Below are 12,664 nucleotides of genomic sequence, written 5' to 3'. Positions count from 1 at the left end.
TCGTGGCCAAAAGTTTTGAGAATTACATAAATATTGGAAATTGAAAAAGTTACTGCTTAAGTTTTTATAATGGCAATTTGCATATACTCCAGAATTTTATGAAGAGTGATCAGATGAATTGCATAGTCCTTTACCATGAAAATTAACTTAATCCCCCAAAAACTTTCCACTGCATTGCTGTCATTAAAGGACCTGCTGAGATCATTTAATTCAGGTGAGAATGTTGACGAACACAAGGCTGGAGATCATTATGTCAGGCTGATTGGGTTAAAATGGCAGACTTGACCTGTTTAAAAGGAGGGTGATGCTTGAAATTATTGTTCTTCCATTGTTAACCATGGTGACCTGCAACGCGTGCAGCCGTCATTGCGTTGCATAAAAATGGCTTCACAGGCAAGGATATTGTGGCTACTAAGATTGCACCTCAATCAACAATTTATAGGATCATCAAGAACTTCAAGGAAAGAGGTTCAATTCTTGTTAAGAAGGCTTCAGGGCGTCCAAGAAAGTCCAGCAAGCGCCAGGATAGTCTCCTAAAAAGGATTCAGCTGCGGGATCGGAGTGCCACCAGTGCAGAGCTTGCTCAGGAATGGCAGCAGGCAGGTGTGAGCCCATCTGCAAGCACAGTGAGGCGAAGACTTTTGGAAGATGGCCTGGTGTCAAGAAGGGCAGCAATGGAGCCACTTTTTCTCCCCCCAAAAAAATAAAAAATCATCAGGGACAGATTGATCTTCTGCAGAAAATATGGTGAATGGACTGCTGAGGACTGGGGCAAAGTCATATTCTCCGATGAAGCCTCTTTCCGATGGTTTGGGGCATCAGGAAAAAGGCTTGTCCGGAGAATAAAAGGTGAGCGCTACCATCAGTCCTGTCATGCCAACAGTAAAGCATCCTGAGACCATTCATGTGTGGGGTTGCTTCTCATCCAAGGGAGTGGGCTCACTCACAATTTTGCCCAAAAACACAGCCATGAATAAAGAATGGTACTAAAACACCCTCCAACAGCAACTTCTTCCAACAATCCAACAACAGTTTGGTGAAGAACAATGCATTTTCCAGCACGATGGAGCACAGTGCCATAAGGCAAAAGTGATAACTATGTGGCTCGGGGACCAAAACGTTGACATTTTGGGTCCATGGCCTGGAAACTCCCCAGATCTTAATCCCATTGAGAACTTGTGGTCAATCCTCAAGAGGCAGGTGGACAAACAAAAACCCACTAATTCTGACAAACTCCAAGAAGTGATTATGAAAGAATGGGTTGCTATCAGTCGGGAATTGGCCCAGAAGTTGATTTAGAGCATGCCCAGTCGAATTGCAGAGGTCCTGAAAAAGAAGGGCCAACACTGCAAATACTGACTCTTTGCATAAATGTCATGTAATTGTCGATAAAAGCCTTTGAAACGTATGAAGTGCGTGTAATTATATTTCACTACATCACAGAAACAACTGAAACAAAGATCTAAAAGCAGTTTAGCAGCAAACTTTGTGAAAACTAATATTTGTGTCATTCTCAAAACTTTTGGCCACGACTGTATATTGTCAGTGCAGTTTCTGTACTCTTAGGAATTACAGAACCTGTCATGTCCTCACAGGCCCTTGCATTTTCCTAGGCTCGGAACTGCACTAATGCTGCAGGGTTTGCACCATCAGTCCAATTCCTGTGTAATTATGTCAGACTGTCCCCTGACAGACCGGCCCACCATGACTCTTACTAGTAGGGCGAAGTACCAGTTAGGGCCTGGATGAAAACTCTAATTTGACCACATAAAGATCTATGGGAATGTTGGTTTTTAAAGGAAATCTGTCACCTTGATCATTGCTATTTATGTAAAAATGTTGCATAATGGCACATAGTACTGTATTTACAGATGTACCTTTTTTTTTTTCTGTCTTCAGAAAATCCACTTTGTTCGGTATGCAATTCAGCCAGGAAGGTGCCCAGAGGGGTGTTATTTTCTCTTGAAGGAACCCAGAAATGCCCCTACCTAGTGCCCAAGCCCTACCTCATGCATAGCCCAAGCACGCTTCCTCCTCACTCCGACATGACGTCCCTGCTGCACCGTGTCTGCCCACCCTGCTGCTGCGTTACAATCGGACAATACCCCCGCCCACCATCTCTTTGCATCCTCTTACAAATCCTGCACATATGCAGTGGCGAACACTGCCTGCTTCTGCGCTCTTAGCCTCCTACTAAGGGCATCTGCCTCATCTAAGGAACTGTGAATGTGCCGAGCAAGGTGGCGATGGACAGATTTATGGTTGGATTGTGATGTAGCAGCAAGGGGCGTTGTGCCTGAGCGAGGAGGAGGCGTGCTGGCGCACTAGATGGCTCCTTCAAAAGAAAATAACACCCCGCTTGGCATCTTACTGGCTGAATTGCATACCGAATGAAGTGGATTTTCTGAATACAGAAAGAAAGGTACCTGTGGAAATGAGGTACTGTGTACTATTGGGCAATCATTTTACATGAATAGCGGTGATCCAGGTGACTTAATACAGAGCTATAGGTTTGATTCATTGGGACAGTAAATTTAGATTAAAATTAGAATAATTAAGCAGTCTTGCTATATTTTAACATGATCCTTGGGCACTCGGGGTTATGTTTCTCACACTGAACACGTCATATAAATTGGGCTGTGTTAACCTTACTGTATGTATCATTTTCTTCCTTTTATGTGAAGATCGTGAGAAGACGGGTCGTGCCTGAACCTAATGAAGACAGGGACACAGAGGAGGCTTTGAAAGAGTTTGACTTCTTGGTGTCAGATGATACTGACGGTGCAGAATCCAGGAGTGCTGGTGATGGCACTGAATGGGGTAAGGTTGTGAGGTTGTGTTTGTTCTCTCAGCCGCTCCTGAATCTTTGTGTATTGTAGCATAGCACTTCTTTGGATGGCACTTTATCACTTTCTCCACAGTAACAATATTGTACTTTTTTCTTTTCAGTTTTTTATTGAAATATTATTAGTAACATTTTGGTATTGTATCAGTGACTGGTATACAAATGACCGACCCCCCCAGTCTCTAATTTATATATATTTATATATATATATATATATATATACAGACGTGGACAAAATTGTTGGTACCCTTTGGTCAATGAAAGAAAAAGTCACAATGGTCACAGAAATAACTTTAATCTGACAAAAGTAATAATAAATTAAAATTCTATAAATGTTAACCAATGAAAGTCAGACATTGTTTTTCAACCATGCTTCAACAGAATTATGTAAAAAAATAAACTCATGAAACAGGCATGGACAAAAATGATGGTACCCCTAGAAAACACAGAACATAATGTGACCAAAGGGACATGTTAATTCAAGGTGTGTCCACTAATTAGCATCACAGGTGTCTACAACCTTGTAATCAGCCATTGGGCCTATATATATGGCTCCAGGTAATCACTGTGTTGTTTGGTGATATGGTGTGTACCACACTCGACATGGACCAGAGGAAGCAAAGGAAAGAGCTGTCTCAAGAGATCAGAAAGAAAATTATAGACAAGCATGTTAAAGGTAAAGGCTATAAGACCATCTCCAAGCAACTAGATGTTCCTGTGAGTACAGTTGCACATATTATTCATAAGTTTAAGATCCATGGGACTGTAGCCAACCTCCCTGGACGTGGCCGCAGGAGGAAAATTGATGACAAATCTAAGAGACGGATAATCCGAATGGTAACAAAAGAGCCTAGAAAGACTTCTAAAGAGATTCAAGGTGAACTTCATGCTCAAGGAACATCAGTGTCAGATCGCACCATCCGTCGTTGTTTGAGCCAAAGTGGACTACATGGGAGACGACCAAGGAGGACACCATTGTTGAAAACGAATCATAAAAAAGCAAGACTGGAATATGCCAAACTACATGTTGACAAGCCACAAAGCTTCTGGGAGAATGTCCTGTGGACAGATGAGACAAAAATCGAAGTTTTTGCCAAGGCACATCAGCTGTATGTTCACAGACGAAAAAATGAAGCATATCAAGAAAAGAACACTGTCCCTACTGTGAAACATGGAGGAGGCTCTGTTATGTTCTGGGGCTGCTTTGCTGCGTCTGGCACAGGGTGTCTTGAATCTGTGCAGGGTACAATGAAATCTCAAGACTATCAAGGAATTCTAGAGAGAAATGTACTAGCCAGTGTCAGAAAGCTTGGTCTCAGTCGCAGGTCATGGGTCTTGCAACAGGACAATGACCCAAAACACACCGCTAAAAACACCCAAGAATGGCTAAGAGGAAAAAATTGGACTATTCTAAAGTGGCCTTCTATGAGCCCTGACCTCAATCCTATTGAGCATCTTTGGAAGGAGCTGAAACATGCAGTCTGGAAAAGGCACCCTTCAAACCGGACACAACTGGAGCAGTTTGCTCATGAGGAGTGGGCCAAAATACCTGCTGAGAGGTGCAGATGTCTCATTGACAGTTACAGGAAGCGTTTGATTGCAGTGATTGCCTCAAAAGGTTGCGCAACAAAATATTAAGTTAGGGGTACCATCATTTTTGTCCATGCCTGTTTCATGAGTTTATTTTTTTACATAATTCTGTTGAAGCATGGTTGAAAAACAATGTCTGACTTTCATTGGTTAACATTTATAGAATTTTAATTTATTATTACTTTTGTCAGATTAAAGTTATTTCTGTGACCATTGTGACTTTTTCTTTCATTGACCAAAGGGTACCAACAATTTTGTCCACGTCTGTATATATATATATAGATTTGGCTAATTTATAAATGTAAATCTCTGCTCATTTTAACCTCCCTTGTACACAGGGGCCATCTTATCAGTGATTGACAGCATTCTTTGTGTAAATGTGTATACGGAGATATGTCGGTCACTAATAAGATGACCTCTGTGTACAACTGAGCTCAGAAAGAGCTAAAAGTTAGGCTAATTTCACATGAGTCTTGAACGGACTGAATCCTGACCCATACATTTCACTGGCTCTGTGTACATGAACGTGGTTTTTCACTGATCATCTTTGTGTTCAGGAAAAATCGCAGCTTGTTCTATATTGTCCATTTTTTCATGCAGTCCTGGCTCCATAGAAGTGAACGGGGCTGTGTGAAAAATAGAAGGCTTTCGGATGTAATGCGTTTTTCACTGATAGTTGCTTGGAGATGCAGAGTGTTATTTTTAGGTGTTTCTTCACACTCGTAAAAAAGAACAAAACAGTTGCAATCCTGATGGAAAAAACTAACTCTGAACATGATCACAGAAAAAACTGATTCAACTTGCATGCAAAACCATCTGAACAGACCCTGACGCATACCGTATCGCTCGTGAAAGAAACCTTAAATGTATACATTACAAGTTTTGCTGAATCTTTTCCCCCAGAATCCCTAGATTCTTTGTGTTGTCTGGGATCTGTAAAATGTGGCAGAGAGCAGGAAATTTGGTAATATGAAGAACTCCGGTGGTCCCCCTAGTCTGTCTTTCTTGCAGTGATGACGTTGTGATCACCTGTAAGGAATTGTCCAGTCAGTCAGCAGACTTGAAGCAGGACATTTTTAAAAAACTTTCTAAAATACAAAAATATGTATTCGTCCCTTAGCAAATTCACAGCTGCTAAGATATTACCCCCGTCTGTCCTGCAACACTGAAATTTTGGCCACCTGCAGGTGACCACTGAAGCCAATCACTGAGCACCCATTGTCTCAGGGGTTGTCCCACTTCAGCAAATGGCATTTATTGCGTAGACAGAGTTACATAGAAACATAGACTGTGTCGGCAGGTAAGAACCATTTGTTACTCGTTAACCATTTGTTAGCTATTCCTCCCTACCACTTCCCCCACCCACCAACCTGTAACAACCCCTTGTCACATTGAATGAAAACAAAAGATTGGGCATGTTGAAAACCAACATGCTGGAGCCAACCCCGTCCTCCCCCCAGCACTGGGAAAGTCAGGGAGTCAGGACACCCCTAAACCCATAGATGGTCAGCCAGTCCTGCTGAAATCGTTGAGTTTGACTAAGGTTCATTTCATGTGTAAGGGATTTTCCACCTTGCTTATACGGATGACCTAACCTCAAGATAGGTCATCATCCGTATCTGGTGGGGGCTGCCACCTGGGAACCCCTACTGATCAGCTGCTTGAGGAAGCCGCGGTGCTCACCGGAGCTCCTAGGAGCGCCGCGGTGCTCACCGGAGCTCCTAGGAGCGCCACGGCCTCCTCGCAGCTTACCAAGCACAGCACCATACATTGTATAGTGGCTGTTCTTGGTATTGCAGCTCAGCCCCATTCACTTGAATAGGACTGAGCTGCACATAGGCCACGTGACCAGTGAAGAGAGAATCAAGTGAATGTTGTCATACCAGTGTGCACCTCTCCTGCATGCTAAAACAAATAAGTGAAAATGAAAAGCAGCATTCGTTATAACAGTGTCCCTATTAAAGGGGTTGCCCGGTTTTAACAAAAAAAATAAACTGTCAACAGTGGGAAATGCCATACTGTGATAAAAGCAGCATGATTCATCCATTAGATCCAGCCCAGCCGCTTTGGTTCTCCCCTCTGGCTTTGTTTACCTGGCTGCAGTGATGACATCATAGCCTAAGGGAGAATCGGATGCAGTGATACTGGATCTAGTAGGCGGTAATGTTGCTTTTTATTATTGTAGTATGTCATTTCACACTTTACATTCAGCCGCAGATACGTCCGTCTATTGCAAGGTCACTGACCAGATAGAGCATTTGTAAAGCCGGTATTACACTGCCCAGATAATTGCTAACGAGCATTCACACGAACGTTTACTAGTGATCATCTGGCAGTGTAATACTGCCACCGATGAACAAGTAAACGCTCGATCATCGGGCAATTCAAATCTTTTTTGGGACGAGCTATGGCATAGCGATCACTCCTCCCCATGCTGCGGAGGGGATCGCTGCATGTAATGGCAGCAGTCTCCTCCACTAGCGAGCAGGCAATTGAGAGTTGTCTTTAACTGGAGGAACAGTTTTTTTCAAATCCTGCAGAAAATTGTTTAAGCCATGGATGGAAGATCTGTAGACAGAAGTGTAATTGCCTCACATTCCAGGTAATGTGTACGATTTTTTTTTCCTCTGCTTGGCGCTGTCCTGAGATATGACAGTCTGAGCTAGCTGCACTTTGATACTTGTGCTCCAGAATATTATCCTTGGAATGAGGAAATACAGGAGAAACGCGTCACTGACTAAACCTTGGGTTCATCTGGTCCACATTCTCACAATATGACGCCCAGCTTGCATTGCCTATCGTTTCCAGATTAGGCGTTGTAAAGGACCCCTAACACATTTGTTATCGGTCACATCCGCCAAATGTGAGTTATAAGTGCCATCACATTGTCAAATAAACCTGCACCAGAAATATATTGAAAGCGTTAATAATGCGTTTCATACGACGCGTTTTTACCATGAGTGCCTTTGCAAATTTGAAGGCTTCTTTTAACACCCATTCCACATTTTAGTCAGATTTGACTTCTGATTTTAACATCTAAGAGCTTGGCCACTTTATAAAATAATAGAAAAAATTTGACAGATGAGACTTTTCAACTAGTGCAAGAAATAAATGGTTGACTTGTCAGGGCTATGGATTCAGAGTAGAAATTTACAGACTTTGGCCTCATGCACGCGGCCGAGAGAGGTCCGTGGTAACTCTGCCTGGATTCCTGTTCAGAGCAGGAGCGCACAGCGTCATTGGTTGCTATAACGCCGTGTGCTCCTGCTCTGAACAGGACACCAGCCCGACATACCACGGACCGCTCTTGGCCGCGGAACACGGCCGTGTGCCTTCGGCCTTTATCTCAGTATCTGATTTAGCGGCCTCCTCACAACTTGCCAAGCGCAGCCTCGTCTATTGGAGTAGTGGCTGCCCCTGGGCCACATGACTGATGAACATGTCACTGGCCTAAGGTAAACTGCACCACTGCCTTCTAAATAGGTGTTGTACCCCCCATCGATCAGATACTGATGACCTATTCAGAAGATAGAGTTGTCAGTAGAAAAACATCAAAAAACACTTTTAAAATAAAAGTATTAAATAGCCAATCTCAGGATAGGTAATCAATATCATATCAGTGGAGGTCAGACTCCTGGCATTCCCTCCCGTCAGCTGTTTGAACAGGTTGTGCGGCGGCCCATCCTCTTCAGTGTTTACCTGCATGCTAGATTATGGCAGTGGTGCGGTGTAATTACAGCTTCTTATCACATTTACTTAAATGGAAGAGGATGCTGGAATTTATCTGCATGGCCGCTACAATCTTGTGGACGGTGTGCAGGTAGACATTGAAGAGGACCTAGCACGACCGGCGCATCCTCTTCAAACAGCTGATAGGCGGGTGTGTCGAGAGTCGGACCCCCGCTGATGTGATATTGATGACCCATGCTGAGGATAGGTCATTAATATCATGCTGTCATGACGCCCTTTAAATGTAATGTGTGTGTGTGTGTGTGTGTGTGTTAAATTTGCACACTTTGTTAGGTATTCATATTTCTACTTATATTAAAGGGGTTCTGCAGTTTGTTCCTCTGGATAGATAATCAGCTTCTGATCGGCAGGGGTCCGACACCCGGGACCCCCGCCAATCAGCTGTTTGAGAAGGCAACAGCGCTCCAGCAGCACCACGGCCTTCTCACTGTTTACCGCTGGGCCAGTGACGTCACAACTAGTATCACTGGCCTGTGCGACGCTAAGCTCTGTTCACTTGACTGGAGCCTAGCCGCGCCCAGGCCAGTGATACTAGTCGTGATGTCACTGGGCCAGCGGTAAACAGTGAGAAGGCCGCTGCACTGCTGGAGCGCCGCTGCCTTCTCAAACAGCTGATCGGCGGGGGTCCCGGGTGTCGGACACCCGCCAATCACATGCTGATGATCTATCCAGAGGATAGATCATTTAGTTTAAACAAATTGCAGAACCCCTTTAATGAAATACAGGTTGTGTTCCAGCAAACAGTGAAAAGTCTAATGTTGATGAATCTACTGTGTTTGCACATAAAGTTCCTGTGCACTGGTGCATGTCACCATGTTGGTGTGTGAAGGTCACCATGCTGAATCTACCCGAACCTGTTCCGATTCAGCATAGTCACGTTGGTTGAGAGATGTTGACATTAGGGTGCCTGTAGGTCTTTGTAATGAGAAACCCTGGTGTGTATGAATATAGGTTTATGCACTCATTTCCCATGCAGCCGATCTTTGCTGTAGTGTGAGTTGTGAACGAGAAAGGCAATCTATATGTCGATGTGCTGTAACAGTTATATGTTGATCTGCTGTAATGGTGTTGTAAAAGTGCCGTGCACATATGACGTCCGTGTGATAAGTGCTTGCCCCTTCTTCTTTGGCCCAAATAAAATTGCAGGAGTCTCCTTTATTGGTTCTAAACCATTTTTATTGAAGAGGAATATGTTTGATTTCTTTCACTTAGAAAAGGAAGACCAGTGCCCCATACCGGAATCCTGGAATATCGATCAGGGAGTAATAACCAAACTCAAGGAACAATACAAAAAGGAGCGCAAGGGGAAAAAAGGGGTGAAGAGTAAGTGGAAAACATTGCACTTCCAAATCATCACGCCCACCTCTTTCATATCCTCTCTTCCCTCCAAAGCTATTTTTCATTATTTTTCTTTTCAATGTTTTCCTGAACCACTTACTCTTTTACTTTGCTGCTCCTCCTCTTTTTCCTGCTGTTCACCTTTTAACGGGCATTATAGCTCTGTCATCTTTGAGGCAATTGATAGCAGTGATGTGCTTGGTGTGATAATCGGTGGCTTTAATGTGGAACTAAATTCAATCATCTGTAAAGGTGTGTTTCCATCAGAGAAGGTTATATCCCTAGGATATGCCATAACCATTTAAGTGGTGGTGGGGGGGGGTGACCTCACATACCCACACTGGTTAACATTTGGGATCGGCGGCTGCTGTGCGGTCACCAGGATACATATGTGCATCATGAAATGCAGAAAATGAGTGCCAGTCGTGACATACATTTAAACATTGGAAGTGGCTGAAACCAATTAAAGTGAGTTTAGGGGAGTTTCACTCTAGACTGTGCAGCCTGGGAAGTACAGTCTGTGGCTGACCTGACCTACAAAGCTGTGAGATCCAGCCTGACCGTAGGTCTACTGTTGGGTGCTCACCACATCATTTAAGTACGGGACAGTAGACCCACTGTTGGGCTGGAACTCTCAGCATCCTCGATCACTATGATGCAATGAGTTTGTCAACCAAGCTGCGGTTGGTCTAGAAATGTGGCTATATTTCCCAGACAGGCCTTACTGAGACAGAGCGTAATCTGCTCTAAATGTATTCAAAGGTGCACACCTCTCAATATATTTTATGTATTTAGGACTGACTGAGAACAAAATGGCAGAGGTACAAATCTTCTTAAAAGGATACTCTAGGAATGATAACTGGTTGCAACCACTTAGAGCCATTTAGGGGGGTGAGGGGGTGGGGTCTCACCATGTACTGCACTGCTCCACAATAGATGGTAGTGTTGCGATCATGCCTATGATATGCCATCATGGCTGAGCAGCCTGATGGGAAAACTCACCTACATATGTAGTATATGCAAGTACCAGAGGATAGTGTGTAGTGAGGCCCCAGCCCCTCACCACCCTAGGCAGCTCTGCAACCAATAGCAGCCAGTCCTGCTCACATTCTAGGAAGAGTTGCTAGTGGCCATTTGAAATAAAGTCTAAAATTTGCAGTCTATGGCCACTATTTGAACACCACACCCGCTTTTCTTTGCAGTTTTCCAACACGCCACAAGGGGATGGCCACTTTCTTGTAAAATTGCTGTCATGAACCATTATGTTTTATGCTAGGTAATGTTATACCCCCTCAAGCATACCCCAGCTCTTTGTTTGAAGGCTGCCTGTGTAAACATTTGATTTTGCTTACACGACAGCTTTCCTGGCTGTCCCCTAGCATAAAACACAATTTTGTGACATATTGGAGATTTTTCCCAGAAGTTAGCCAAATCCTTTAAAGGGAACCTGTCACCGGGATTTTGTGTATAGAGCTGAGGACGTGGGTTGCTAGATGGCCGCCGGCAATACCCAGTCCCCGTAGCTCTGTGTGCTTTTATTGTGTGAAAAAAAAAACGATTTGATACATATGCAAATTAACCTGAGAGGAGTCCTGTACATGAGATGAGTCAGGGACGGGACTCATCTCAGGTTAATTTGCATATGTATCAAATCGGTTTATTTACACAATAAAAGCACACAGAGCTATGGGGACTGGGTATTGCGGATGTGCTAGCGGCCATCTAGCAACCCATGTCCTCAGCTCTATACACAAAATCCTGTTGACAAGTTCCCTTTAAGGCACAGTTTATGCCGAGAACTGATGTAAACTGATCAATAAATGTGGGCCAAGCACGTGTAAAATCTTATGGCAGTCACAGGCAGCTGCTGGACTAGTGGTAAAGCTGCTCCGAGAGCCTGTATGTTTCTTCGGCTTTTTCAGGAGTGTGTTTGCCACCATGTGGTCTTCATGATTGCGTTTAGTTCCACTTTAAGAGCAACCCGTTTTTCTCCTGTGAAGAGTGCAAAGCATATGATTCTCGTCATTAAAATTGGTGTGATCCATGATTCACTTTTAATTTTGAATGTTATGGTTTATAATGGCACCTCTGTAAGTATTAGCAGCTTTTACAGGAGGACACTTTAATGCAGTGTACGAAGTTCACGTCACATCTAATTGATGCGTTTGTGAACGCACTGATGCTTTAGTAAGAATTTTAGTTGCAATAAGAAAGTCACAGAGCTCTTTCTGCCCGGGAAAAGACAAGTGAATTTTGCATTGTGCATCATGATACAAGACCGTTGCAGTCTTCATACTGCGCAAAAACACAGTTGATCATGCCCAATGAATATGTATGATCATCCTACCCCAAGCATTACATTACATCATAGTGTAATACTGCTGAGTGCACATTTGTACAGTACTTTGATATGCCGTGTGAATATCTGTCTCCTACCTGTCAATGTCTTTTGTATTGGTAGTGTATGCCAGTAGCTAATGAACTTGACTAGAAAGGGCTGAGGATTTTTGCTGGGAGAGTAAAGGTACGGGCGAACGCTCTGAAGATTCGCCAGAATTTCTGTGTGATTTTTGCAACTAAACTGCACATAATGATGCAATTTCTAATTTGAAGAGGGTCAAACCCCCAGCTAAAACTACAAACGTATTTGACATGCTGCAGATGTAAAATCCGAGCAGCAGATAAGTTACTGCATAGAACAAATCCGCAAAGCGTCCATGAGAATTGTCTATTTTGTTAGTACCCTATAATGCATAGGTTTTTCCACGCTGGAATTTGCGCAGAAAAACTGCGTAATCCTCATCGTGTGCAGGTGGCCTTAGGGTACTTTCACACTTGCGGCAGAGTGATCCGGCATCCAGCAATATGCATGCAAACGGACAGCATTTGTAGACTGATGCGGATCCGTCTTACAAATGCATTGCAAGAACAGATCAGTCTCTCCGGATGTCATCCGGAGAAACGGATCAGTTATATATTTTTTTTCACATTTTTACCAATCTGCGCATGTAGACCGGAAGGACGGATCCGGCATTGCGTTATTTTTAATGCCGGATCCGGCACAAATACATTTCAATGTAAATTAATGCCGGATCCAGCATTCCGGCAACTGATTCGGAATTTTGGACGGAGATGTTATCG

At 43.6% G+C, this 12,664-nt stretch overlaps 1 protein-coding gene across 2 annotated transcripts in view; it reads left to right on the top strand.

Moving 5' to 3' along the window:
- STRN (striatin) overlaps positions 1 to 12,664 on the top strand; it is a 118,318-nt gene that overhangs the window by 43,057 nt on the left and 62,597 nt on the right. Inside the window, exons 7-8 of one of the 2 annotated variants that reach the window (XM_044288547.1) lie at positions 2,685 to 2,820; positions 9,398 to 9,508. In XM_044288547.1, coding sequence (XP_044144482.1) covers positions 2,685 to 2,820; positions 9,398 to 9,508 — 247 coding nt within the window. The remainder of the gene's footprint in view (positions 1 to 2,684; positions 2,821 to 9,397; positions 9,509 to 12,664) is intronic. The other variant, XM_044288548.1, reaches the window with a different exon arrangement.

This window comes from Bufo gargarizans, chromosome 4 (genome assembly GCF_014858855.1).
Source record: "Bufo gargarizans isolate SCDJY-AF-19 chromosome 4, ASM1485885v1, whole genome shotgun sequence".
NCBI lineage: Eukaryota > Metazoa > Chordata > Amphibia > Anura > Bufonidae > Bufo > Bufo gargarizans.
The sequence above is the reverse complement of the archived record's forward strand: the minus strand, read 5'-3'. Positions and strand labels throughout refer to the sequence as shown.